Here is a 25,132-nt window from a genome sequence, read left to right as displayed (position 1 = left end):
AAAGAAAAAGGCCAAAGAGGGGTTTTACGAGCGGCAGTGCCAGCAAATAACATCATTTGCGTGCCCTACCTCGAATATTGCTAAAAATCTCTCTCGAACACGTATGGGAGGGTCAGTAATGCGCCACGCTGCCCGGCGTTTCTCACTAAGTTTTTTTGTTGTTAGCGCCCCACCCCGGCCGGGAGAAAGGGGAGTGACAGTTTGGGGCGGAAAGGAGTATCTCGCTGTGCGAGAACGCAGAGAGAAATGAAAGCCGTCCGGCTCACAAGTCCGGCTCACGCGCCCCGAGCTTGACCTTGAGCACTTGAGCACTGGATAGGGTCGATTCCGCGTGGACCGTGGTACGGGACCCCTCGATCGTCTCGCCCTCCCTCTCTGCCCGCCGGTTTTAATATAGAAATATCGAGGCTTGCCAAAGATCAAGAAATAAGCGCCGGTGACGTTATCAGGCGCTAGGACCTGCGGCTTCCTAACTTGGAGCACTTGGAGTGCAGTCATTAGCCTCACATCCAGGGCCGGGGAGCTAAGAGCCAGCGATCAGCACCACAAGCCACCACAAGCCACACCCTGACTACCCTGTGACCACATGTTGAGCCTCGCAGCACACTGCCAGCGGCGCACGCGGCGCAGTGGAGAGGTGCGTGCGAGGCTGGTGCGCTGCCCGCGCGGCGCTCCACCGGTCGCAGCGCGCCAGCCTCGCCCGCCACGCCATGCCAGCAGCCGGGCGCGCGCGGGAGAGGTGCAGAGCTGGCGCGTGGCGGGTCATGGTCGCCGAGATCTGGACGCGCAGGACCGCCCGGACGGCGAGGCTCGAGCGAGCGCCTGTGTGGAGGTCGAACGGCGTGTGGGAGGGCGGTGGGCCGCGAGAGAGTCGCGCAGCCCCGCGTGTGTGGACCTGTGGCGCTTCGGGTGGCGTATCGGGCCGTCAGAGGCAGATACGTGGCGCAGCGAGTGCGAATACATGCGATAATTCGCACGCACCGTGCCGAGCCGACCCGCGTGCACGATCGGAGCACCTCGAGGCGGCGCGAGAGGCGGTGTGTCGAGGTGCCGCGGCCCGCCGCTGCAGCGTGTCGAAACGGCGCTCTCGGAGGCGCCGCGGTGGCGGCCGAGCGCGCGGAATCGGCGAGAAAATTTGACGGCGTGCCGGCCGTGGGCCCGGACGAAGGCGCCGCCGGCTCGGATTGAGTCCAGTGGCATCAGGGGCGCCTCCAGCACTCAAGACAGGTGCACGCTGTTTCTTGGCCGCCACTGACGCGAAAATCCTATCTCGCGCCCTCGTTGGGTAGCATAAATCAAGCGGGACGACTATCATCGTTCTCTCCGCTGCCGCTCGCCGGAGGGCGCGTCGGTGCTGAGGCAGTACACCGCGGTCGCGGCAACCACCAGCACGGCGCCGAGCAAGAAGCGCGGGCTGGGCGAGAATCGGAGCGAGGGCAGCAGCGCGGAGAGGGCCGAGGAGAGGAGGATGGAGAGCGATGTCGCGAAGCCCTTGGCGATGTTGTCCGCGTGCTTGTGCACGACGCCGATGATCAAGCCGCCCGCGGCGACCTGCAGCACCACGAGCCACACGAGAGGGGTGAAGCCGGCGAAGAGGCCACGCTGCCGCACCGCCTCGGCGTCGAGCCAGCAGACGGAGCAAGCCCCGGCGGCGAGGGAGGCGAGACCGAGCTGGACGTTGCGCACCTGAGAAGAGAGGTAGAGGTAGAGGCAGAGGTGTGTGTGTGCACAGGCACAGAGAGGCCGAGGAGGAGCGCTGCGCACCGCCACGCTGACATGGGCGGTGCGCTTGACCCGCGCCTCGGTCCAGACGCCCGCCTGTGAACGAAACAAGGCGTGAGCACAGACAACGAAGGGCGGCGAGGCCTCGCTCCACAGCGCCCGCCAGCCCGCTCAGCACGGCTGCAGAGATGACAGCAACCACCCCGAGGTGGGGAGACCGGGCGGAGGCGGAGGCGGAGGCGGCGGAGGCCGAGGCGGCGGCGGCGGGGGGGGTGCGGCGGCGTAATGGCAGCAAAGCGGAGAGGGCGGCCCATGACGGGAGGCGGGAGGGCGGCGCCGGCGCTGCGGCGGGCGCGGGTTGGGGTGGAGCGTGCTGCGCACTTGTGACGAGCGCTACCTGCGCCATGGACACACCCGAGTGAGGGCGGGGATGCAGGGGAGAGAATACAGCGGAGCACCGCAGCGGCATGCGTGCTCTCGAGGTGTGGACAGGGCACGGGTCCGTGTGCACTGCATCTGGGGAGTGCCCCGACGAACAGGACGAGCAGTGCGCCCCACCGGCGGGGAGAGAGGCGGCGGCCGAGCAGGAGCACGGAGAAGAGGGCGGCGGTGAGCAGCTTGAGCTGGTACAGCACCTGCCGGCGGCCTCGGGTCGTCTGCGGTCGTGTGTCTGCGGTCGTGTGTGCGGGGCCCCGGTCCTGGTCCCGGTCCCCGTTGTGGGGTGTGCTGCAACCCCTCGCGCCGCCCCAGTGTGCGTCTTCACAGCACCTGGTACGCCGCGGCGTCGAGGTGCGCGGCCGCGAGGTAGAGCAGGTTGTTTTGCACGAGGTAGATGAGCGCCGGAGGGAAGAGGGCGAGAGTGCCGCGCCAGTCAACCACGACCTGCCTCCAAAGGACTGACAGCGCCGCCTCGCCACCGCGCACCTGCTCGCGCAGCAGGATCGCCACGCTCACGCCGATCTTGAGCGCCTCGGCGCTAACGACGGCGGCAGAGGCCAGGAAGCGAGGCTGGTGCGGCCGCCGCGCCGCCGCCATGGACACGATCTGGAAGGACGCCTGCACGGCGAGCGCGACGAGCGCACAGTCACGCGTCTTGACCGAGAGCGTCCTCAACTGCCACAGCTGCGGAGCGGGCAACGCTGGTGCCGGAGAGCTGTCGGCGGCCGGGTGTCTGTCTTTCCGCCTGACTTTTGAGCTGCCCGCGAGCACAGCCATGCCGTACTCTGGCTCGGATCTGAGACGGCCTGTCGTTGCAAGCTCGAGCCCGAGCCCAAAGTTGGGAAGTCGGCCGGGCGAGCGTGATGCGGCGCGTGCCGAAGGCAAATGAAGGTTTGCCGGCGAGCGAAAGCGGTGCGTGTGTACCTCCAGTATCGTAGTTCGTCAGGGGCGGGGAACCCGCAATTTGAAATGCTCCGGCATCTCAAATTGCCCGATACGATCTCCATTTTAATTGAGATTGCCTCGAGCATCCCAAGATGCATGAAGCAATTCAGGATGCGCGCGCATCCTGAATTGCTTCATGCATCTTGAATTGCTTCGTGCATCTTGGGATGCTCGAGGCAACCAAAGATGTCCACGACATCCCTGATTGAGCCATTACATCCTGAGATGCTGGCCGGAGGGCGCTGCATCTCAGGATGGCTGAATTGGCGTCGCCATCCCCGAGATGTGGCAAGCATTTTCAAATGGATATTTTAACCTCAGATAAATAAGACAATCCAGAATGCGCGCGATGTGCGACGAGGCCTAATAGTCCGCAGCGCCCCCAATGGTGCGCCGCATGGAGGGCGAGCTCTCCCTCTCCCTCGATCGTCTCGCCCTCCCTCACTGGTGTGTTCATTGGGTGGGGGGGGTCATAACAAACACGGTACGAGGAGTCTGGGGGGTACTTGAGGGGAGGGGGGAGGGGAGGGGAGGGGGAGGAGTCTGGGTGCACTTGCCTAAGGTTCTTGCCCTCAAATTGCAAAAGATATGCAGTCATTCCCCATTCCCCGAGGCAGGAGGAGTGGAGGAGGAGATGCAGAAGGAGTAGGAGGGAGGGGAGAGGGAAGGGGTGGGGGGAGGAGTCTGGGGGGTACTTGAGGGGAGGGGGGAGGAGTCTGGGTGGTGCACTTGCCTAAGGTTCTTGCCCTCATAAATTGCAAAAGATATGCAGTCATGCCCCGAATACACATAATGCAACATATAATGCAACGAAATGCAATCACGCGCAAAATGCAGAAAATGCAAATATTGCATAATGCGACGAAATGCAATCACGCGCAAAATGCAACGAATGCAAATAATGCATAATGCAACGAAATGCAATCAGCGAACGCAGTTGTAATGCAGTTGTAATGCAGGTGAATGCATGCGAATGCAAAAAATGCAAAAAACGCAATGCATGGGCAAAAACCACACGCATTTTTGGGCAAGAACCACACTTACCCCGACTATGGAGGACCCGTCACCAGACGACGCAGGGCAGAAGACGGTGAGGCAGAGCAGACGCGCAGGGCGAGACGAGGGAGGGAGCAGGATGTTGCGGAGATCAGCAGGAGGATGTACGACGAGATTAGGAGCAGCAGGGACCCGAGGGGCCATGTGGAAGACGGCTAGTGCTAGTCCCCCATCGGGAGGACGACCCCGGCTAGTCGCCGACCACACCCACAAAGAACCCTGCACAAAGACCGCAGGGCGGGGACCTGTTCCTTTTTACCCATCTCCTAGTAGAGGTGTCCGTTTTTATTTATTTATTTACACTCGTGTGTGGGCCCTTTCTTGGGGCCGCGCCTGCGGCGCGCCGTGGTTTCTTAGATTTTTGCGGAAATCGCTCGGCGTGGTTTCTTAATGGTAAGGTCTCTTAATGCCCGCAACAGACTGTAGCACAGTGTCAGTGACTCAGTGTGTGAGTCCACCTTGTCGCGGCGCGCTTGTCACATGAACACATGTTCACAGCACACAGGTAAAACGTAAAAGTAACAAGTATGGCGCTGACTTCCTAATCCGCTAATGTTACGGCAGTATAGCCAGCCATTCGTTGCGTACGGATACTTTATACCCTACTTGCCCCTGTCCCCTGAAGAACTCGTCGTGCACGTAGGGCGAACTAGTAGTCTCTCTCTCCTGACTCACACGGAACATACACTAGTACCGGGTAGTGATTCACTAGGCTCTAGGGCGACTCTAGGGCGATCTGGACGTAGACTCCGCGTGTAAGCAGACCCGCTGGTGTTTGTTCTCGCCGTGCGGGTGGCAGGCGTAGCCGAGCTGCTTCAGGTAGTGGCTCGGGTCGCCATGCTTCTCGAGGCGGACGCCAACCTAACGGGAAGCAGGAGCCCCACAGCGTTCAAAACACAAGCCGCTTTTGGTGAGCTGTTTGTCTCTCGGTGTGCGTGCGTGCGTGCGTGCGTGCGTGCGTGCGTGCGTGCGTGCGCGTGCGTGCCAACCTCCTCGTACCCGATGACCGGTCGGTCCCGGCCGATGGTCTGCAGCAGCCCGAGCAGCACCTCGTACTGGAACTGCGCGCCAGCCACGTCGACCTTTATGACGGCGACGCGCTCCTCCGTGGGGATAAGCTCGTCGAGAGGTAACAGGGGTGCCACGGTGTTGGCCTGCCACAGCAGGTAGCCGTCGCCTGGATCGGCGAGCTGCAGCCGCACCACGGACCCATTGCTCATCACTGCAGTGTATCGCGATGGCGCGCTGCGGATGGCGCCGCTGCTCGCGCACACGTGCAGCAGAGTCGCGTTCGGGTGCTCCCCGACTGCAGTGCTTCGCAGCTCGTTGTATGCGGCTTCGAGGCACGCCACCCCCACGACGCGCCAGCCGTCCTTGAGCGCAGCCATCACCTCGCAGCCGTTGGCACCCACGTCGAGAACTGCGCCGCGCCTCGCCGACGACATGGCGTGGCGGAGCAGTGGATACATGAACTGCGGGCATTGCCCACTTTCGCTGCTGGCCTTGCCGGCGGCGAGCGCGGCGAGGAGCGGCAGCAGAAAGCAGCGAAGCCTCATCGTCCAGATTGCGAAAAGGATTTCTTTCACATAAACAAGGATTTCTTTCACCCAATCAGTTGTCGGGACAGGGCTGGCTTCCGTCGACCGCCTCTCCACAGGAATCTGGAACACAACAGAAAAAAATGAGGCTTCGCTCTGAGCCAGACTGCTCGTTCTCAGGACAAGAATGTCCATGCACACCCGACGCATCCCACGCGCCTGTGAATAACGTCTGGGAACGCTCCAGAAGATTTTTATCTACCCTATGAACCGCCAACGGCGATTCGAACCCAGGTCCTCAGATTCGAACCCAGGTCCGCCGACCATAGGTCGAGCGGCTGACATCGAAGTGAGCCGCCGATCATATGTCGAGCGGCGGTCTTCGGTTCGAGCGGCCAATCCTGGGTTGGCGGCTGTGGGGAGTGAAAAATCGTGTGTCGGAGTGATGCCACAAGCGGACTGGCGTCGTGGAGGTGTAAAAACATTTTTGTGTGCGTATTTTATTAAACTTCTTTTCTGGGCTAACGAACCCCTGCCACATTGTGAAGTGGGCAGAAAGAAGGTGTGAACAGACAGGCGGATCGAGTGTGAAGAGACGCCATGTCATCGGACCCCAAACCCGTCGGCGGCCAGTGGCACAAGGCCGCGCGCGGGGAGCTGTCCCCCCCCAAGGGCGCGAGCGAGGAGACGCTCGTGCCTCAGCTGTTCACGGCATCAGTGCCGGACCCGCGTACCGTGCAGCCAGATTCCTCAAGAGTATTTTCTTTTATTTTGCGGTCTGCGCCGACGGTGCGGCTAAAGACAGTCCACCCCTGTTTTCTTTTCCCACATGAGGGACGCAGCGGCACTTTCGCGGCGACTCATCGGGACAGGACTGGCTTCCGTCGCCCGCCGCAGCCCGTCGCGTCCTCCCATCTCGCGCCTTGCGCGTCTGTCGGTTTGTTCCGTCGCCAGAGTGCCAACTGCTGAGGACGTGCGCGCCTATTCGCCGAGTGAGCTGGAGGCGGCGCGGCTGCAGCTCGTGGCGGCGCTCGACGGGGCCGAGCACTCTCTCGCCAGTGACTTCTCTGTTGAGGCGGCGCAGCAGCGGACCCACCTGGCGAGGGTTTTGGCGATGACCCTCCTCCGGCTGGGCAGCCCGCTGGACGCGGAGCAAACCATCGTCGACGCGCTCGGCGTGCCGCGCGGAGTCACGGGCGGCGAGGCGGCGCGGTGGTGCAGGGCGCGCGGTGGAGACGCGGGCTGCTCCTCCGAGGAGAAGAGTTGCGAGCCTGTCCGGCCTCTCCCAGTGCCGGCTCTAATCTGGCAGCGCTTCGTAGGCGCCGCTCGAAATGGCCTTCCTGCTGGGGGTGTGCTACCAAAAGAGCGGCCGCACACGCGAGGCGCTGGCCGCCTTTGAGGAGGTCCTGCGCGAGAGCGAGGGCCATTGGCGCGCCCGCTACCACACAGCTCTGCTCGCCATCGGCGGCGGCAGGCGGGCGGGCGCCGAGGGGAGGCGGGCCACCGCACCGTCGCCCTCACCCTCCGCGTCGCCCTCCCCTCTCTTGCAGGCACGACGAAGGCGAGGCGGCGCTGAGGCGCGTGCTCGCCTGCCAGCCGGAGCACGCAGGCTCCCTCTCGCTCCTCGCGCGGCTGGAGGAGCGGCAGAGGGCGCTGCGGAATGAGCTGCAAGTGCCTGCATGCCGGTGACGCTGACGGGGCGGTAGCCCTGCGGTATTGCCTTGTGTGCTTGTGTGGAGAAAGCGTGTGGTTGTGCCGTGTCAGACTCAGTATTTTCGTTCTCCGGTTCTGCGAGACGTATCGTCAGGTACGTTCTGATAGGAAGTGTTTCGCAGCTACTACTACTATCGAGGCGCGTGGGACCTTGAGCTTGAGACACAGTCGTAGAGACTAGAGTCGAGCACCTGGGGACTGGGGTCTGGTGTCGAGGCACGAGGGGTGTCGAGGGGTGTCGAGGGGTGTCGAGGGGTGTCGAGGCGTAGGCCTGTTTAACATTAACTATAACTTTGGGCCTAACAGTTGCGCTAGTGTTGGCTGAAATCCTGAACGTTGTTCAAGTGTTCACCACAGCCCATGCTGTTACTGTTTGTTATTGTTGTTACCGTTGTTCGCGGCCAGCAAGCAGAAAATGGCAAAACCCCCGGGTAAAACCCGAAAATAACCTGGGGTTTTCCGGGTATTTTCGGGTATTACCCGCACTGGACGCTGAGATCGTCGTGGGTCACTGCCAGGCCTTCCTTATTGTTGTTCAGCCGGCCTAACGTTAGCTACTGTTGTTGGGGAGCCCAACTGTTGTTCTGTTGTTACTGTTAACACTAGCAACACTGTTCAGCTCCCAACGTTAAACAGCTCTAGTCGAGGGGTGTCGAGTTGGTCGAGTTGGCGTGGGGTGTCGACACGAGGTGTCGAGTCGGTGTCGAGGTTTGGTGTCGAGGTGTCGAGGCCAGGGCTCAGATGTCTCTGCGGCCGCCCGGCGGAGCTCTCTGCACAGCGGGCCCTCCTCGCCGCCTTCGCTGCCGCTGCATCGCTGTCGGCTCGTCATGTCTGTCTAGGGTCATTGGGGGCGTGCCGTTGCTGTTCTCTCTCTCTCTCTCTCCCGGGGTCCCAGCTCCAACCTGCCGTGTGTCGGGACTTCGCCCCCTCGGCTCCCCCCCCCCCCCCCTCCGCTGAACTGCATGCTCGTGCACGTTCTCGCCTTGTCCCAGGAGCCTCGACCCCTCGTGTGTTGGGTCCGAGGCTCCGAGGCCCCGGGCCCCGGCGCGAACGCTCGAGCGGTCGAGGAGTCCGAGGTAAGGTAAGGTAAGGTAAACGTCTCCACACACACAAGGTGGTGAGGCAAGGGGGGGCGACCCTCGCATCTCCACGCCCGGACACGGGCAGGAGCCCCCCGGCATTCAAAGTGCAAGCACCGGCCCGGTGCCGTGGGTGAGCAACCTGCACCCCACTCCCTCCCTCCCAGACACAACCCGCACACAACCCCCAGCGTGGACGACTACGTGTTCAGAAACACCAAGCAGCGAGGCGAGGGTGAAGGGGTAAGGGGCTGTGAGGGGCAGAATCTTCATCCGGCTTATCTGTGACTACTCCATCTAGCCTGGGGGGTCGGAGGAGGGGAGGGCAGAAGGGGTAAGATATGGGTGAGGCCAGCTAGTCGGACACCCTCCCGTCGTCGGAATACTCCTCGGAGCTGTCGGTGTCCTCGTCGTCGTCCTCGGTCTGCATCGCCTCGCCGGCCGTGAACCTGAACACGGCGTCGGCCGGCGCCGAGGCGCCGGCGGCCGTCATCAGGTGCATGACCATGCGGTCGCGGCATGCCGCATCAATCTTGCCGCGCCCGGCCAGCTCGTTCGCGAGCCAGTCTGGTGCGACCGTCGTCGCGCCACGGTCCCCTGGGGAACCGTGGCGTACAGCTTGCTGGGGCCGCGTCGATACCCGTCCCCTCTCCGGGGGCAGCGAGTATTCGACCCCAATGTTGGACCCGGCCTGGCCGCGCGTCTGCGCAGCTGCAGTCCGCAGCCCGGCCATCACGTACTGGATGTTCGCGCGTAGCTGCGCGGCGCGCGGGGGCTCCGCGCGCTCGGCCACGCTCTCGGCGCGCTCGCCGGCCTCCTTGGCCCGGCGCGCCTTCTGCCGGGTCTTCTTGGCCTTGCGTGCCGCGGCCTTTGCCGCGAGCTGCTCCTTGGTGAGCTCCTTCTCCTTTGGCGCGGTGCGCTCGATGTACGACAAGTACGAGCGCTCCGCCGCCTTCTCGTTCTTCAGCTCGATCTCGATGGTCGCGTAGCCAGTCCTTATCAGCCTGACCTGCGACGCACCGAACAACCGTGCGACACACACCGCGTCCTCCAGTTGCACGCACGCGATCGGAGCGATTCCAGGGTCCGCTGCGCATCTCCGGCGGCACGACGGTGGCCGGCGCTTGCGCGCCCCAGCGCCCCGTCCGCCGCCGGTTCCGCGGCCGCGGTCCCTTCATAGCTACGCGCGCGATGGACCTTTTCTTTTTGAAAAGGTTCACCTCCGCATGGAGGACCGCCCTTCGGGCACCATCACGCCCTCCGGGCATACTCCGAACTCCCACACGCCAATACACGCGCGGCCAGCGCCTCTCATGCCCTTCTCCAGGCACACCGCGTGAAAACTGCGCGTACGTCCCCGCGCGCACGCAAACACGCGCAGCGCCATTTCAGAGCTGTGCCCATGTGCGTCTGCCCTGTGCTGGCGCCCCATGGCCGTCCCGCGCCGCCCGCACCAGCTGCGCGCCCCTCGCACTACCAGAGCAAGCCGCATATCCACTCACGCCGCGACGCGCGCGCCGCAGCACACCTCACCAGCACACCTGCGCCTTTTTGCGCCCTGTGCAGGCTCTGCAGACTGCTTCTGGCATCTCATAAGCGGCTGTACCAGGACGCGCCGCGAGTGAGACGCAGATCCGGCACCGCGCAGGCGCGCACGCACGCCCGCACGCGCGCGCGCGCGCGCGCGCGCGCTTCCGCTCTCTGCTGCACAGACTGCCAGCCTGCACACACAGCATACAGCACCATGTGCACGCATACGCCTGACGATGCAGCCCGCACTCCACAACAATAGCCTGCCTCACGCCTCACCACGCCACCCCGCGCTCACACCGCCAGCAGCCCGATCAGAGAAACTGCAGCGCGCGCCTCTGCACGCCTGCAGTCTCTCTGCACTCTGAGCCTTCTCAATCCACCCCGCCGCCGCGCCTCCCCGGGCACACCGCAGCGAAGATGTGAGTCGAAGTATTGGATATCGGCCGAGCCTGCGCCTGCCGCACACAGTTCTTTTTACTGCCAAAGCATAAAAAGAAAAACACGAGGGCGACTTGCACTTTGGTCTTTGGACTTTGCACTTTGCACTTTGCACTAAGCGCAAATTTTACGTATGTGCATAGTGCAAAGAAAAAACACCGGAACCCACTTCCCCCCTCCCCCCCGAGAGCGACGACCAGCAGCAACGACCTAGAGCAGCGTCCTGCCGAGTGTGTGTAGCACCGACGCAGACGCACCCCAGGCACTACACTACGACGGCTAGGCAGACCTCACCAGTCCGATAAGGATCAACTGGAAGGTTGAACCTCGAGCTTAGACAGAACGGGCGCGACAGACTCCAGGGGAGATCACGCTCTACTCGGGGCACCAAGGAGGAAAACCGAAACCGTTTGGGTGCCCAACAAAAACCCAAACGCCACAGCCTAAAAGTCACACCTCCCCCCCACGTCCCCCCCCCCTTGGGGACGTAGCGCACGCCCTTACTCGGAGAGAGTGGGGGGGGAGGGGGGGTGGGGGAATAGGAGGAGCCAACGAGCGCGGAGTAAGGTCCACAGTAGAGAGGCCGGCATTTAAGGCGTAACTTCACCCTCGCTCACCTCGAGTATATCTAGGCGCCCTGGTGCAGTCGGTCTTCGGATCAGCGGCCAGCTTCCCATCTAGGGCAGGGAACCCCCAGCGACGCTAGTGTGGCCTACGGTAGCCATAGCTTGTACGCGATCCCGGGGCAGGGGGGTGTGGACTCTGGAGCTCCAAGAGAGGATAGAGAGAGGAAGGGAGATTGGTGTGCCGGTTTTTTGAGTTAGCAATTTTTTTTTCTACGCGCGCCATGGATTCCACGGCGTCTTTGATATGTTGTACGAGGAGTGCAAAAAAGGGGAGAAAGCACTAGCAGGCATCCGCTTAACCGTAAATGGGATCCTAAGTCCTATGGCCGGCGTAGCACCTAGCACCTTTTTATGAGTTATGTCTCTCGCGTTCTGGCTCTCTCTCTCGTCTCTGTCTCTCGCGCCCACCGTCAGTATCTTTGCCAGCCAACGGTAGCCTCTGCAAGCCACCCCCAAGCCCGGCGCGTCACCACCCACACCGCCGCGCGCACCCGCGGGGTCACGGGGTCACGCCGCCGGTGCTTTCACGGACGGCTGGCAAACGCTCATCGAGGCCAGCCGGACGGCGCCAAATTCGAGGCCGAAGTTGCACTTGCCTTCGAGCTCCGCGAACCGGCCGAAGAAGGCCTTCATCAGCTGGAGGTAGTTCTCGACGTCGGCGACACCGACCTGTGACATGCCCCGCTGGCTGAGTGCCTTATCTGGAGTGTCTGTGTGTCGCTCCAAGTGTGACCCGCACCGTCTCGCGGATCGAGTGCATCGAGAGGCAGGGCGCGCCGATGTCGACGGTGCGCAGCCCGGTCTACGAAGAGAAGGAGGGGGAGCGAGAGGTGAGGGGGGGGGGGGAGGCAGAACTCGACAGGGCCAAAGGCGTGAGACTCGAGGCACAGGGCTGGCGAGAGGGGGCTCCGCGGGAGTGTGTTTGAAGATGCTCCCCTCACCGACTGCGAGATGAGCGGGCCGATGGTGGAGCCGCACGGGCAGTCGTTCTTGACCATGAACTCCTGCACCGTCAGCCCGGCGAGCCGCGCGAGCTCACGCACCTGCAAGCGGGCGCGAGGCTGACGCGAGGCTGCACGCGATGACCCGAGGAGGAGCCGCGCGAGGGTGTCTGGGCGCGTGGGCACTGTCTGTCAAGGGGGTGTCCGGAGAGTGCTGGAGTGTCTAGGGAGAGTGTCTACGCAGCCACGGAGTCTTGGGAGTGTCTTGGAAGAGTCCGCGCAGATTTCAACGGCCTCACTATCTCGGCTCTATCTCGGCTCTATCTCGGCTCTATCTCGCACGACGAAGCCGGTCGCGTCGTTCGTGGCGTAGCGCTGGTTGTCATTCGACTTGATGACGGTCCCGCTGTTGAGCTTGGGCGCGTGCTCCTGCAGACACACAAAAAGAAAGTGAGGCACGCCTTCACCTCGTGAGATAGAGAGGGGTAAGCATGGCGCGCTCCTGATCACACACCAGCCACTGACGTGCGGTGTGAATGGCGGCCACGCCCCGGTCGACTCCGCCGCGCGAGCCTTCTCGTGCTTCTCTGCGTAGTTTGGGTGGACGGCGTGCGCCAGGTCCGCGGCCATCAGAAAGGAGCGCCGCGCCGTCTTGCTGAGCGCCTCCACGCTCGCGTGTCGCTCGTCGGGCGCAAAGCAGGACGAGACCCGCTGCAGCGCGTCGCTCATCACCTGCGGGAAGGGTCCGAGGAGGGTCCGAGAAAGTTCCGAGACCCGCTGCAGCGCGACGCTCCTCACCGTCGAGCAGGCGCCCTGCGCCGAGCCAGAACCCACCTCCTCGTGGTCGAACAGGGCGATCATCGCCACGTCCGGCTGCGAGGGCGGCGCCTCCTTGGCGTGGTCGATCAGCGCGAGCATGGCGAGGTAGCAGGTGAGCTGGTTGTCGAGTCGCGGCGCAGAGAGAAACTCGTCCGCCTACCGGACACGTCCACGACACGTCCACGACGCGCAGCGCAGGCAGAGACGCGCGGCGCCACTCCCCAATCGCGGGCGTAGTCTCGGCTGATCTCGGCTAATCTCGGCTGATCTCGGCTAGATCTCGCCAGCCCCCACGTCGCGGACGGCTGCGTGTCGCACAGCGTGAGGTCGAAGTCGAGCACGTCGCCTGAGGTCGCAGGGAGAGTGCGAGAGAGGCGCTAGCGAGAGGCGCCGGCAGAGGGAGGCGCTGGAGAGAGGGCCGGGAGGAGAGCGCCTGGAGCGCAGCCGAGCTCCTCCCCAATGACCCGCAGCAGCTCGGGCGCATGGCGCCCCCCGAGCGAGGAGGCGGACGGCTTGTCGGCGTTGAGCGCCTCGCTCACCGCGCACGCGAGGATCGGCGCGAGGTGCGTCTCCTTGTTTGGTGCGAACTTCTCCCTCTCCTCGGCGGTGCGCAGGTGGATGCAGAGGCTCGGCACCTGCGGGTGCGTCGTGGACGTGTCCAGCGGGCGCGTCGGTGGACGTGCCGAGGGCGGCAGAGCGGAGGCGGAGGTTGGGTAGGCGTGTGGACGTGCAAGCGGCGGGTTGGAGACGGTGGCGGGCGGACGGGCGGCGAGGGAAGGTGTCTCGGAAGTGTCTGCGGCACCCGCATCAGAGGCCGGCGCACAAAGAGGAGGCGGCGGGCGAACGATCCGTCAGCCTGCTTGACGATCACCGAGCCCGCGAGGGTGAGCTCGCGGTCGAACCACGTGTGCCACAGCCCGCCGCCGTACGTCTCGACGTTCAACTGCAGGTAGCCGTGAGCGCTCTTCTTCGAAGACGGCTTGAGCTTCAGCACGGGGCTATCTGTGTGCCCGCCGACGACGTTGATACCGTTCCCCGCCTCGAAGGCCGCGCCGACGTGGAAGGCCACCAGCGTCGTGCCGGCGCGTGTATAAAAGTAGCTGCCGCCGGGCTTCAGTAGAGGCCGCCAAGCGCCGTCCTCCGCAATCTCGGTGAAGCCCGCCGCCTTTAGCAGCGCGCCCGTCTCGGCGCAGAGGTGGAAGGGAGTCGGGCATTCGTCGATGAATTTGCAGGTGGCCTGAGCGAGGGAGACTTCGGCCATCCTCGCAAGCAGCGACAGAAATCGGGCGAGTCGGGTCGAATAAAATACCCTGTGGGGAATGAACTATTAAGGGCGTGACCCATCGCCCCGCCTCTCGTTTGTGTCACACCACGCGGAAAACGCATGCTTGGCCTGTCTGTACACGTTTTCTCGCCTAAGTACTATCTATATTCTTTTTCCGTATTCTTTCCGTATTCTTGTCCAAAACAGGGTCTATATTCTCGAATATGACAAGAATACAGCTCCAAATAGATCTATCTATATTCTCAAATATTCTTCATATTCCTGCTGAAAATCGCTGAAAATCAAGAAATCACGGCTCTCACAGTGATTTGGGCTCGGCAGCTTGTTAGCCCTCAGCCGAAGAGCTCTCTCTCTGAAAATCGCTTCGAAAAGGAATATAGAAAAAAAATTGCTAGCTCAAAAAACCGGCACACCAATCTCCCTTCCTCTCTCTATCCTCTCTTGGAGCTCCAGAGTCCACACCCCCCTGCCCCGGGATCGCGTACAAGCTATGGCTACCGTAGGCCACACTAGCGTCGCTGGGGGTTCCCTGCCCTAGATGGGAAGCTGGCCGCTGATCCGAAGACCGACTGCACCAGGGCGCCTAGATATACTCGAGGTGAGCGAGGGTGAAGTTACGCCTTAAATGCCGGCCTCTCTACTGTGGACCTTACTCCGAGCTCGTTGGCTCCTCCTATTCCCCCACCCCCCCTCCCCCCCCACTCTCTCCGAGCAAGGGCGTGCGCTACGTCCCCAAGGGGGGGGGGACGTGGGGGGGAGGTGTGGCGCTTAGGTTGTGGCGTTTGGGTTGTTGTGGGGCACCCAAACGGTTTCGGTTTTCCTCCTTGGTGCCCCGAGTAGAGCGCGATCTCCCCTGGAGTCTGTCGCGCCCGTTCTGTCTAAGCTCGAGGTTCAACCTTCCAGTTGATCCTTATCGGACTGGTGAGGTCTGCCTAGCCGTCGTAGTGTAGTGCCTGGGGTGCGTCTGCGTCGGTGCTACACACACTCGGCAGGACGCTGCTCTAGGTCGTTGCTGCTGGTCGTCGCTGCTTGTCAAGGCTCGGGGGGGGAGGGGGGAAGTGGGTTCCGGTGTTTTTTCTTTGCACTATGCACATACGTGAAATTTGCGCTTAGTGCAAAGTGCAAAGAAAAGGAATATAGAATCGGAAGAATAACGTGTACCAGGCCAAAACGCATCTCCATCGGCATCGCTTCGGTTTTCAAAAATCTCTCTGCTCCGGAGAGAGAGAGATTTTTAGCAATACCTTTAAAGAGTGGTTACAGGCGGCGTAAGATCCGTTCAATACCAAAAAACTCGAACACTCACACGTCATTTGTGTTTTGTTCGCTTCGGTGAAGGCTGAAGGGCGGTGTGAACCGCGCCATCCTCGATCGCCGTGCAAAGCTCGCTTCCGAGCTCTCACGCCGCGCGTAGGGCCCTTTAGGGGCCTAGAGAACACAACCCCCTCTCCCTTTTCTCCCAGTAGGCTAAAAGTACGTACACTGAGAGAGAGAGGCAGCCCCCTCTCCCTTCTCTCCCAGTACGCGCCAGGCCGCTGCCGCCCAGGCTCGGGCCGAGAGGGAAAAGGCCCTCGACTTTGCTCAGGGCGCAGAGCAGGTTGATGGCGTCTGGTACCTCGACTCCAACACTATGTTGGCGCCGCCCGGCGGGCGCGCGCGAGCGGCACCGTGGCGGACGGATGGCAAGGGACGGCGGCAGGGGCAGCGAAGAACGTCGCGAAAATACCGTGTGCCGTGTGTGCCGTTCCTCCGCCGCGCCCAAATGCAAAACAACTCAGAAGCGAGAAGAAATAAGTACCTTAGAATATGTATGTAAACAGGAGAGCGAGAAAGAAGGTACAAGTTCCAAATCGGGTCCTTTTAAACCAGATCTGGGCCGAGTGAAGCCTGAGTGCCTGAGTGTCTGAGTAGGAGGAGGAGGCACACGCCGTGCCGGGTCCCCGGGCGTGAGCACCGGAGATCGTCTCTCGGTCACTCACTTACCGCGCAGGGGCACTCTCTCCAGGCTCCAGCTGGCGCTGCGCGCCGCCTGGCGTGCTCTGCGCCGCCGACCCGCGGCGCGGCCTCGTCCCCCCGACCGCGTCGGCGCTCTCGTGCACCGCCGGTGTGCGGCGGTGAGAGGCACTTAGAACTTAGTTACCCTCCAACGCCTGCGAGCCGAGCTTATCCCGCGCGCCCTGGGCGCCTCGGGGCGACCCCTCTGCCTCTCGCGCGCACCACCCTGTTTGTTCGTCGTCTTTTAACAGCAGTAAAAGCTAGCTTTTAAGCTTAGCTACTAGCTAGCTGGCCGCCAGCTCCGAGAGCGTCACGCAGGCGAGGCCCCGCTCGCCCAGCCCCTCGAGCAGCAGCCGCAGCGCGTCCAGGCACCAGCGGCGACACTTTGCCTCCGGCATGTGCATGATTATGATGGAGCCTGGTTGCGCCATCCGTAGCAGCGTCCGCGAGATGAAGGCCGGGTCGTCCACCGCCCAGTCGTCGCAGTAGGCGTCGCCGAGAACGTGCACCATCCCGCGCTGCCGGGCGAGCACGTCGCGCATGCGGCGTGTCAGCACGCCCTGCGGTGAGCGGTACCAGCGGCCGCGCTCCGCCGCGCCGGTCGGCGGCGGCGTCTCTGCGTGGCAGCGGCGGATGAGCTCATCGCACTCGAGCAGATCCGCCTCAAACGCGTCTGCGGCGGCGAGCGCGTATGGCTGATCGCGCTTCAGGTGGTTGCCGAGCTCGCAGCCTGCCGCCAGCAGGGCGGCGGCCGCGTCGGGCGAGCAGTAGTCGGAGCACACAAAGAAGGTTGCGCGAGCGCCGTGTCGCTGTAGCAGCTCCACCACCGCCGGCGCGAGAGAGTCTGCGGCCTCGCCTCGGCAGATCCCGTCGTCGATGGTGAGTGCCACGCGAGCGCATCCACCTGGTGGCACTTCCGAGAAGAAGAGCGTCGATCGATACCGCGGAATGAGGAACCGTGCTGCGGCGCACAGCCGGCGAGAGCCGATCCGCGAGACCATCGACCACCAACACTTGAGCAAGAGGAGACACATGTCCGACGTCCGAATGGCCAGCCCGGTGGGCGGCAAACCTGCCTGCTATTCGCCGCAGCCGCTTCTCCAGCAGCTCGGGTGGGAAGAGAGCGAGCGCAGAGGGAGTGGCGCGGCAGCTGCGTTTCGTTTTTTCTCACACCACGTGCCTCTGCACGCCGTTCTTGAAAAAGTGGGTGGGTGCAGGTGGGTGGGTAAACGCTTCGTAGGTCCCGGATGGTGAGTGGGTGGGTGGGTGGGTGGTGGGTGGGTGGGTGAGTGGGTGGGTGGGTGGGTGGGTGGGTAAGGTTTGGTCGTTTCTCTCTCCCCTCGCGCGCGTCTTCGAGGCACAGCTCTCGTCGTTGCGACAGCATGTCGTTCCTCGCACCGTGCCCACGCGACGCGCGGCACCAGATGACCGAGATCGCGCTCCCCGACTGCCGCGTGCCTTACGGGCGGCTGACGGCGCGCTCAACAAGTCATCCGAGGGCGGACTGCTTGCTGTTACGCTCGACGAGTGCGATGCCGCTCCAGCAGTTCGAGGGGTTCAAACGCGAGGCGACCATCGTCTCCGCCGAGCTCGACGACGAGGCGGCCGTAATTATCTCCTGTCCTCGGGAGGGCGGCGGCGGCCCGGTGCAGAGTCGGAGGCGCGCTCCCGATGACAAATATTCGCCTCACAGTCAAACACGGCTGCTCGCACGCCCAGCCGTGCTCTGGTGCGTCGCTTGGGACGCCTCTGCCGCCGAGATGTCGAGGCCGGGGCGCACTCTTCGACTTGGGCTATTATCTGCCCTCGGGAGGGCGGCGGCGGCGGTGTAGGGGCGGCGGCGCGAGCTCCCGGTGGCAAATGCTCGCCTCACAGTCCAAGATGGCGGCTCGCGCCCCCGTCCGTGCTCTGGCGTGCCTCTCTAGTCCCGCCTGCCACCCAGATACCGAGGGCGGCGCGCACTCTTCGACTTGGGCTATTATCTGCCCTCGGGAGGGCGGCGGCGGCGGTGTAGGGGCGGCGGCGAGCTCCCGGTGGCAAATACTCGCCTCACAGTCCAAGATGGCGCGGCTCGCGCCCCCGGCCGTGCTCTGGTGCGTCGATTGGGTCGCGTCTGCTGCCCGTGTCTCTGTCTTATCGGCACGACGACAACAAGCTACCCCTAACCCTAACCCTAACCCTAACCCTCACCCTAACCCTAACCCGCTAACCCTAACCCCAAGAACTCGGAGCATTCACCGAGAGCTCGCGTCAACGGACCGCTGGTTCCTCCATTCCGACCCGAAGCGGCCCGTTCTTAGGAGCTGCACAACGGCTTGAACTCTCTGACCCGAACCCTAACCCTAACCCTAACCCTAACCCATACCCTCGGCTGTGGGTCAGGCTGTGTGCTGTATAAGGCGCGCGAGGCTGGGTGCTTTGCTACCTTGCTTGTGTCTCCCGTGGCCGGGACGGTTGGTTGGGTGGTGGGGGTGGGTCGGTCGGTGGGGGTGGGTTTCCTCGCCTCCATCAGCCGGGCCGTGAGGTGGGTGGGTGGGGATGGGGGTGGGTGGGTGGTTCCAAGCCTCAGCCGGGCCGTGAGGTGGGTGGGGTGGGTGGGTGGTTCCAAGCCTCAGCCGGCCGGGCCGTGAGGTGGGTGGGTGGGTGGGTGGCTCAAGAAGCTCGTGCACGTGAACGGAGGTGCAGAGGCACGTGGTGTGAGAAAAAACGAAACGCTGTGGCGCGGCCGCGGTTTTTCTTTTTGCAAATCCTGGGAAGCTCCACCGAGACCACAGACCCTCCAACAGCAGGCAGGAGGACATACAAAGAATTCTCGGCGGCACCGGAGCCAATCCGACTGTCTCCGACGCACAACCGGACGCCTCGCGTACGCCACGCGTGCTCTCGTGCATCAACACGTGCTGGCAGTAGCCCCTCGACAACGCCGGATGTGGCTCCTTCAGGCTGGTGCGCTGTTGGCGTACGGCAGCCCGACGCCGGCTCGCGCCCGGACGGCTCGCATGGCAGCCACCGCGGATGCGCCGTTCTGGTTCGACCCTTGCCTCGAGTTTGGCCTCGACGAGCCCCGCCCAGACGCAGGCACCCTGCCGCTCCTGCTCGTGCTGCCTGGAGCGGACGGCTCTGGAATCACCGCGTGGATGCAGTTCCCGTCGCTCGCACAAGAGTACGCGGTGCGCGCCCTCTGCGTGCCGGCCGGCGACCGCTCGAGCCACGCCGACCTGGTGGCGCTCGTGTCGCAAGAGGTGCGGTCGGTCGGCGAGGGTCGCGAGCTCTTCCTGCTGGGAGAGTCGATGGGGTCCGGGGTCGCCATCGACGTCGCGCTCGACGTGCCGCAGGAGCTGTCCGGCCTGTTGCTCGTCTCCCCCGCGACCGGCTGGCACCGCAAGCTCGGCTACCGGATCCTGACCTGGAGAGACTCTGTCTTGGTCTCGAACCGCGGCCCGTGGCCGGCTCTGCTCCAGCTAGTCCTCACGCTGAGCTCGTACGAGCTGCTCGACGCCGCGCAGGTCTCCCTCCCTCGGCTACACCTCGGCCGCACCTCGGCCGCACCTCGGCCGCACCTCGGCCGCACCTCGGCCGCACCTCGGCCGCACCTCGGCCGCACCTCGGCCGCACCTCGGCCGCACCTCGGCTATAATCGCACGAGCTGCTCGGCGCCGCGCAGGTCGCATCCACCTTCCGACGGCTGCTCACCGGAGAGAAGTCGCCCCTTCTGCTCGGCGAGGCGCGGACGAAGTACGCCTGGCGCGTCGTCACCGCGCTGCCGGCAAGACTCGCCCTCTCCGCGGCGACGGCCTCGCACCGCAAGGGCTGGGCGGAGCCCACGTTCGCCGCCGGCAGACGGGTGGCCGAGCTGCAGGTCCCGGTGCTGTGCGTGGCCGGGACAGCCGACCTCCGCGTGCCTGCCGCGGACGAGGCTCGACGCTTCGAGCGCGAGGTCTGAGTCACGCGGCCTCATCTCCACCCTGTCTCGACCCTTCTGAACCCTCTCTCGGCCGCGTCTCGACCTGTCTCGGCTACATCTCGGATACATCGAACCCAGCAACCCTTTTCAGGGTTCCTCTCGATTGCAAGGTGTCGCGCTGCCGGTGCGTCTACGTCGAGGGCGCGGGGCACGCCGGCGCGACAGACGATCGGCTCGACTTGCGCGCCGAGCTCGCTGCGTGGCGAAGGGAAGTGATAGAGGTGAGCCGGAAGGAGCCCACCACGGCCGCGACGGTCTGACGCATCACAGAAAAAAAGAAGGCGTGAAGATGATTTTTTCTTTCACTTTGGCACGGCTCGGCGAGGGGCTCACGGCGGGGTCGCACACGGCGGGGGTGTGACTGGGCCGCTGTGGAGCGATGTGGTCAGGGGAACGACGAGACACAAATGGGACAAGCGTCAGCGGATCAAGGATCAGCACGGCGAGCGCGAGATTGAATTCGCCGACGTGGATGATCATAACGTGGTGACAAAGACCGTCATGGGAGCGCGGGTGCTGCGCGGGTGCGGCAGCTAGCAGGCGGGGGTGCCACACGGAGCGCACCACGAGAGGATCATGCGGGGAGAGGCGGGGAGAGAGACTCCGGGCGCCGCCACAAGGAGCGAACTTAGGGCTGCCTCGTCTGTAAGGCCGCGAGGGACGCGGCGAGGAGGGCGGCACTAAAGCGGACCCGCTGTGTCCGATCGTGCGGCTATGCGGAAAGCCGCGCAGCAATGGACCGAGGAAGATGAGAACCCGCCTAGAGCGACAATGGCGCACTTGCTTAGCAGCGCCTGCCTGGGGAATAGGGAGCAGGCCAGATGGTTCCTCAGAGTAGCGCGAGCGCAGACGGGGACGGCGATCAGCAAAGTAGCACAGGCGGCACCCGACTCCAAGGATACGCTGAAGACGCTGAGGATGGCGCATGTCGCTGCGCTGAAGGGCTCACGCTATAGGGTGCTGGATGAGGACGGGTACGATGCGCTAGCCCCCGCAGTCGGGGGGGTGTTGCCAGCACTGGTAGATGACCGCTCGGAGAAGAGCCGGAGGGACCTTGGCGCCGGGGTCACGAGGAACTTGCAAGTCGTGGCCGAGGCGGCGACGGGAGCGGTGCAGAGGTGGATCCAGCTCAACGATGAGGCTACCGCGCGCATAATGAAGAGAGAGGAACACATCGAGTGGCTGAGGAAGCTCTTCGCTGGGTGGGAGGAGGCCCGGTCGGCCTTGAGGGAGTCGCGGAGGAGGAGGGATAACGGAGGTAACGTGCGGACAGGCCAGCAGCCAGTGGGACGAAGACGAGGGCCGCGATGGCAGCTCAAGCGGGAGGGAGCGGAGACAGTGGGCAGCGAGCGAAGTGGGTGAGACTGATGATGCTCCTTCGACTTAGGGAGCGGTTCAGCTGCTGGGCGGGCTTCAGGGTGGTGCTCACGAGAAAAGGAATCGACGCGATGTACAAAGCATACAAGAAGAGGAGAAAGAAGAGGACGGACATCGGTGATGACGAAACAGAAACTAGCGCAGGCGAGAGCAGGGCAGACCCGGAGATGGGGGAGTCGGAGCAGACGGCATCGGCCGCCGAGGGAATGTTGGGAAGAGGCACGAGGAGGGCGGCGACCTCAACCGACTATGGATGACCCGTCGCCAGACGACGCAGGGCAGACGACGGGGAGGCGGAGCAGACGCGCAGGGCGAGACGAGGGAGGGAGCAGGACGTTGCGGAGATCAGCAGGAGGATGTACGAAGACATTAAGAGTAGCAGGGACCCGAGGGACCATGTGGAAGACGGCTAGTGCTAGTGCTAGACGGCTAGTGCTAGTCCCCCACCGGGAGGACGACCCCGGCTAGTCGCCGACCACACACCCACAAAGAACCCTGCACAAAGATCGCACGGGCGGGGACCTGTTCCTTTTCACCCATCTCACAGTAGAGGTGTCCGTTTTTTTATTTATCATCGCGCTGGCCGAGACGGGTGTCGGGTCATGCTCATGGTTCGCCCCTCTCTGTGGTGCTCGCACACGCGCAACACCGAACACGACCCCCCCGCGCGATACACACCACACCACACACGCCGCACGCCGCCAGAGGCAGTCTCGAGTGTGCTCAGGTGAGCTGCTCATTCTTCCATCGCGGCCTCAAAGGCTTAAACAAAGGCGGAGGCGTCGGCTTCCCCCTCCAGCTCCTTGCTGGGGTCTGCCGCCTCATCGGCCTCGAAGCGCGAGAACGCAAAGTGGGTCTCGTAGGGCGATGCCACTTCGTACATGGCCGCACTGCCTGCGCACACGCACGGAGCGCGAGTCAGATGACACAAGACTTTACGCCACCCTGTATCCGCACAGCTGCGCGCCTTCGATCGCGCCCTCGGCCATGGCGCTCGTCTTGAAGCGGCCAAGACGCCCGAGCTCGTGACTCGAGCCACCGCCATCTCGCCGGCGGCCGTCTCGATCTCGCCGCTCGTGAGCTGTGTCGACAGCACGCCCTGCCCCGAGACGACGTGGTACAGGAGCACGCTCGTCAGCGCGCCGGACGGGTCGGCGAGCAACGCGTCGAGGGTGCCGGCGGGCAGCGCGCTGAAGGCGGCGTCCGTCGGAGCGAAGACGGTGAAGGGGCCGTCGCCGTCGAGTGCGCCGACGAGCTCAGCGGCGACGAGCGCGGCCTCGAGGGTCTGGTGCGATGGGCTCGCCGCCACGATGGCTGCGATGGAGGGCGGCGGCGGCGGCGGCGGCGGCGACGGCAATAGGGGTCCTGCCACGGTGATCGCGATCTTTTGACCGGCCATGCAGTGGAACCCCACCGAGCAGATGTAGTAAAACGTGCCTGGTTGATCCATTGTGATGGACAGCCTTCCTCCGCTTGACGGTGCCACCAGCTGCTGCCCGTCTAGCACGCAGCTGTCGAAGTCTGTCTTCGAGAGTGACATAACCACATTGTGATAGCCACTCCACGCAAAGGTGATGACCTGTCCGACCTCGGCCGTCATCTCGCCTGGGCTCATCGGGATGGACCATGCCAGTGTCGTTGCCACCGACTTGCGTGTTCGCGCCCTCGGAGAAAGCTCCACGCAGCCATCGGAGGCTCTCTGACCGTCGGGAAACGGCACCGTGTGAAGCTCATCGACGGCGGGCCTCTGGACATGAAGGCAAGTGCCTCCGGGCCAAACCACGTCAATAGACTCTACGGCCGTGACAGGTCCAAGCCCAAAGTGAGCGACGGGCTCCATCTGGCAAAGATATCCCGAGCCAGCGTCGATGATGCGCATCTGCGTGCGGCCCGAAGCCGTTAGCCTAACCACAGCACCGCGCGCAGGAGCGCCGTGCGTGGTCAGCGGCATCACTCGCAAGTAATGGTTGTCGCGGCCAAGCGCCGGGCTGAAGAGCGAGAGCGGCTGCGCTTGAGACTCTCCGTGGCTCACCAACAGCTCAAGCAGCCCGTCGCCATCCAGGTCTGCCACAGCGGCGCCGGTGCCGTGGCCGTCAGTGTCCACGGCGGCGCCAGCGTTGATGAGGGTCCAGTCCTCGTCGGTAGGAAGCCGGCGAAAGAGCCGATTCTCTCCGGGTATGTTGTTCCAGAATATCTCCTCGTATCCATCGTTGTCAAAGTCGGCGACGATGACGGTTCGTATAGGGGACGCCTCGGCCATGGCGGCAGGGGCCTTGTCCGTGAAGCTCGCCCCACCCGCTGTGTCGCGTGACTGCTCGAACAGCCGGTGCTCTCCGTTCCAATTCCCGTAGACGATGTCCACGAGGCCGTCTCCGTTTGCATCAAACAGTGCTGTCCCGCGCCCAGTGTAGTTTGGGTCGTCGAGCCCCACTGCTTGAGCCATGTCACTAAAGGTGCCGTCGCCGTTGTTCCTAAACATGAAGTTGGCTCTGTGTCCCAGCCGCCGCCTGTGTCGATGTGCGCTGGTATTCACCGTGCCTTCTCGCGCGGCCAACTGCCGCCCACCATTCCAACCCTCGTTGTTTGCAAAGATGTCCACGTTGGAGGAGAGGATCGGGCCGGCCACGAGAGCTCGCCCTCCCGTCGTGAGATCGACCCCCGCTTCTGGCGCCACGTCTATGAGCGTACGCCCGTCGCTGCCAGCCTCGAAGAGCTTCATCGCACCTCCATAATTTGCAACCATGATCCCGAATTTACCATCTGCGTGCCGATCGACGCAGGCGCACGAGCGTCCAGCGACGTAATTAGCGGTGCCCTGGTTCTGTGGGAGGGCGAAGAGCTCGACGTGCTCCCTCCTCGCGTCGTCGAAGTCGATCAGCTTGTCTGACGTTGAGGTCGAGCCCGAGTACTGGTCCGTGTTGAGCACATACAACTCCTCGTGCCCGTCGCCGTCAATGTCACACGCAGCCACACCAATGGCGCGGTGCTCGGCGTCCTGGAGGGTCGGGCTGCTGAGCGCAATATCCTGGTAGCTGCTCCCGTCCCACTCGAAGGCTTGGTTGGCGGCTCCATGTCCAGCCACGACGAACTCAAAGTTGCCATCGCCGTCAGTGTCAGTCACTGCCACGCCGTAGTTTAGCTGCGCTGGATTGGAGGCGAGTCTTTCACTCACGTCGATAAAGAAGTCGGGGCCTGGGGGAGGAATGTATTCGTAGGCGGGGCACGCCGCACTGCTGGTGATAGCGTCAGTCTCGCAGGCGTCCCACGCCATTTGGCAACGACCGTCGCAGAAGGAGCAAGGCGAGCCGCGGCTGTCACTCACGCATTTGGAGCAGTCTGCGCCATTTCCGCCACAGTGCCCGCCAGCAACCGGGCGGCAGGCAAGCACGAGGAGCAGGGCCGGCGCGAGAAGGCGCACACCCATGCTTCTTGGTAAGAGAGGAACCGTTCTTGGGATGAGAGGAACCGGGCGGCAGGCAGGCACGAGGAGCAGGGCCGGCGCGAGAAGGCGCACACCCAGCTTCTTGGTAAGATGCTTCTTGTGTAGAGAGGAGGCTCGACCCGAACGTGCGTCCGGGAACCGACGATGGTTTGCAGGCAACTTCGGCGAAAGCCTAAGGGAAATCGCCCAGGAAATCGCAATCTCGCCGCGTAAACTTTAAG

The 25,132-nt window shown here is 63.6% G+C and overlaps 10 protein-coding genes across 10 annotated transcripts; 3 read left to right on the top strand and 7 right to left on the bottom strand.

Moving 5' to 3' along the window:
- Positions 1-575: 575 nt before the first annotated feature.
- EMIHUDRAFT_353266 (Hypothetical protein) lies at positions 576-1,242 on the bottom strand (the record flags this gene model as incomplete). Its single annotated transcript, XM_005781699.1, has 2 exons — positions 982-1,242; positions 576-766 (listed from the first exon to the last, which is right to left on the bottom strand). A coding segment is annotated over exon 2 (191 nt), but the record flags the coding sequence as incomplete, so codon positions are not given.
- Positions 1,243-1,311: 69 nt separating this feature from the next.
- Positions 1,312-2,757, bottom strand: EMIHUDRAFT_99746 (hypothetical protein; the record flags this gene model as incomplete). The annotated part of the gene is made up of 4 exons (XM_005781698.1): positions 1,312-1,686; positions 1,765-1,818; positions 2,181-2,357; positions 2,491-2,757. 4 exons carry the CDS (start codon positions 2,755-2,757, stop codon positions 1,312-1,314), a joined length of 873 nt encoding a protein of 290 aa, XP_005781755.1.
- A 1,897-nt stretch (positions 2,758-4,654) lies between these two features.
- On the bottom strand, positions 4,655-5,717 carry EMIHUDRAFT_463017 (hypothetical protein; the record flags this gene model as incomplete). The annotated part of the gene is made up of 2 exons (XM_005781697.1): positions 4,655-5,022; positions 5,151-5,717. 2 exons carry the CDS (start codon positions 5,715-5,717, stop codon positions 4,888-4,890), a joined length of 702 nt encoding a protein of 233 aa, XP_005781754.1. The 3' UTR covers positions 4,655-4,887.
- A 582-nt stretch (positions 5,718-6,299) lies between these two features.
- On the top strand, positions 6,300-7,546 carry EMIHUDRAFT_449863 (hypothetical protein; the record flags this gene model as incomplete). Its single annotated transcript, XM_005781696.1, has 5 exons — positions 6,300-6,429; positions 6,534-6,582; positions 6,654-6,972; positions 7,019-7,209; positions 7,250-7,546. The coding sequence occupies 5 exons, from the start codon at positions 6,300-6,302 to the stop codon at positions 7,386-7,388; spliced, it is 828 nt and encodes a 275-aa protein (XP_005781753.1). The 3' UTR covers positions 7,389-7,546.
- A 1,300-nt stretch (positions 7,547-8,846) lies between these two features.
- Positions 8,847-9,878, bottom strand: EMIHUDRAFT_99743 (hypothetical protein; the record flags this gene model as incomplete). The annotated part of the gene is made up of 2 exons (XM_005781695.1): positions 8,847-9,495; positions 9,712-9,878. The coding sequence occupies 2 exons, from the start codon at positions 9,876-9,878 to the stop codon at positions 8,847-8,849; spliced, it is 816 nt and encodes a 271-aa protein (XP_005781752.1).
- A 1,475-nt stretch (positions 9,879-11,353) lies between these two features.
- Positions 11,354-14,109, bottom strand: EMIHUDRAFT_426835 (hypothetical protein; the record flags this gene model as incomplete). The annotated part of the gene is made up of 10 exons (XM_005781694.1): positions 11,354-11,757; positions 11,828-11,890; positions 12,030-12,131; positions 12,372-12,458; positions 12,603-12,761; positions 12,828-13,004; positions 13,067-13,091; positions 13,143-13,225; positions 13,313-13,483; positions 13,651-14,109. 10 exons carry the CDS (start codon positions 14,107-14,109, stop codon positions 11,596-11,598), a joined length of 1,488 nt encoding a protein of 495 aa, XP_005781751.1. The 3' UTR covers positions 11,354-11,595.
- Positions 14,110-16,412: 2,303 nt separating this feature from the next.
- On the bottom strand, positions 16,413-17,129 carry EMIHUDRAFT_99741 (hypothetical protein; the record flags this gene model as incomplete). The annotated part of the gene is made up of 1 exon (XM_005781693.1): positions 16,413-17,129. One exon carries the CDS (start codon positions 17,127-17,129, stop codon positions 16,413-16,415), a length of 717 nt encoding a protein of 238 aa, XP_005781750.1.
- Positions 17,130-19,055: 1,926 nt separating this feature from the next.
- Positions 19,056-20,352, top strand: EMIHUDRAFT_99740 (hypothetical protein; the record flags this gene model as incomplete). The annotated part of the gene is made up of 3 exons (XM_005781692.1): positions 19,056-19,553; positions 19,988-20,065; positions 20,203-20,352. 3 exons carry the CDS (start codon positions 19,056-19,058, stop codon positions 20,350-20,352), a joined length of 726 nt encoding a protein of 241 aa, XP_005781749.1.
- A 454-nt stretch (positions 20,353-20,806) lies between these two features.
- EMIHUDRAFT_203936 (hypothetical protein) lies at positions 20,807-21,726 on the top strand (the record flags this gene model as incomplete). Its single annotated transcript, XM_005781691.1, has 2 exons — positions 20,807-21,309; positions 21,480-21,726. 2 exons carry the CDS (start codon positions 20,807-20,809, stop codon positions 21,724-21,726), a joined length of 750 nt encoding a protein of 249 aa, XP_005781748.1.
- A 1,451-nt stretch (positions 21,727-23,177) lies between these two features.
- On the bottom strand, positions 23,178-24,740 carry EMIHUDRAFT_64049 (hypothetical protein; the record flags this gene model as incomplete). The annotated part of the gene is made up of 2 exons (XM_005781690.1): positions 23,178-23,956; positions 24,035-24,740. Coding segments are annotated over 2 exons (1,485 nt in total), but the record flags the coding sequence as incomplete, so codon positions are not given.
- Between the last annotated feature and the right edge of the window lie 392 nt (positions 24,741-25,132).

The sequence above is a fragment of the Emiliania huxleyi genome (genome assembly GCF_000372725.1).
Source record: "Emiliania huxleyi CCMP1516 chromosome Unknown EMIHUscaffold_20, whole genome shotgun sequence".
NCBI classification, from domain to species: Eukaryota; Haptophyta; order Isochrysidales; family Noelaerhabdaceae; genus Emiliania; species Emiliania huxleyi.
This window is presented reverse-complemented; position numbering and strand designations above follow the sequence as displayed.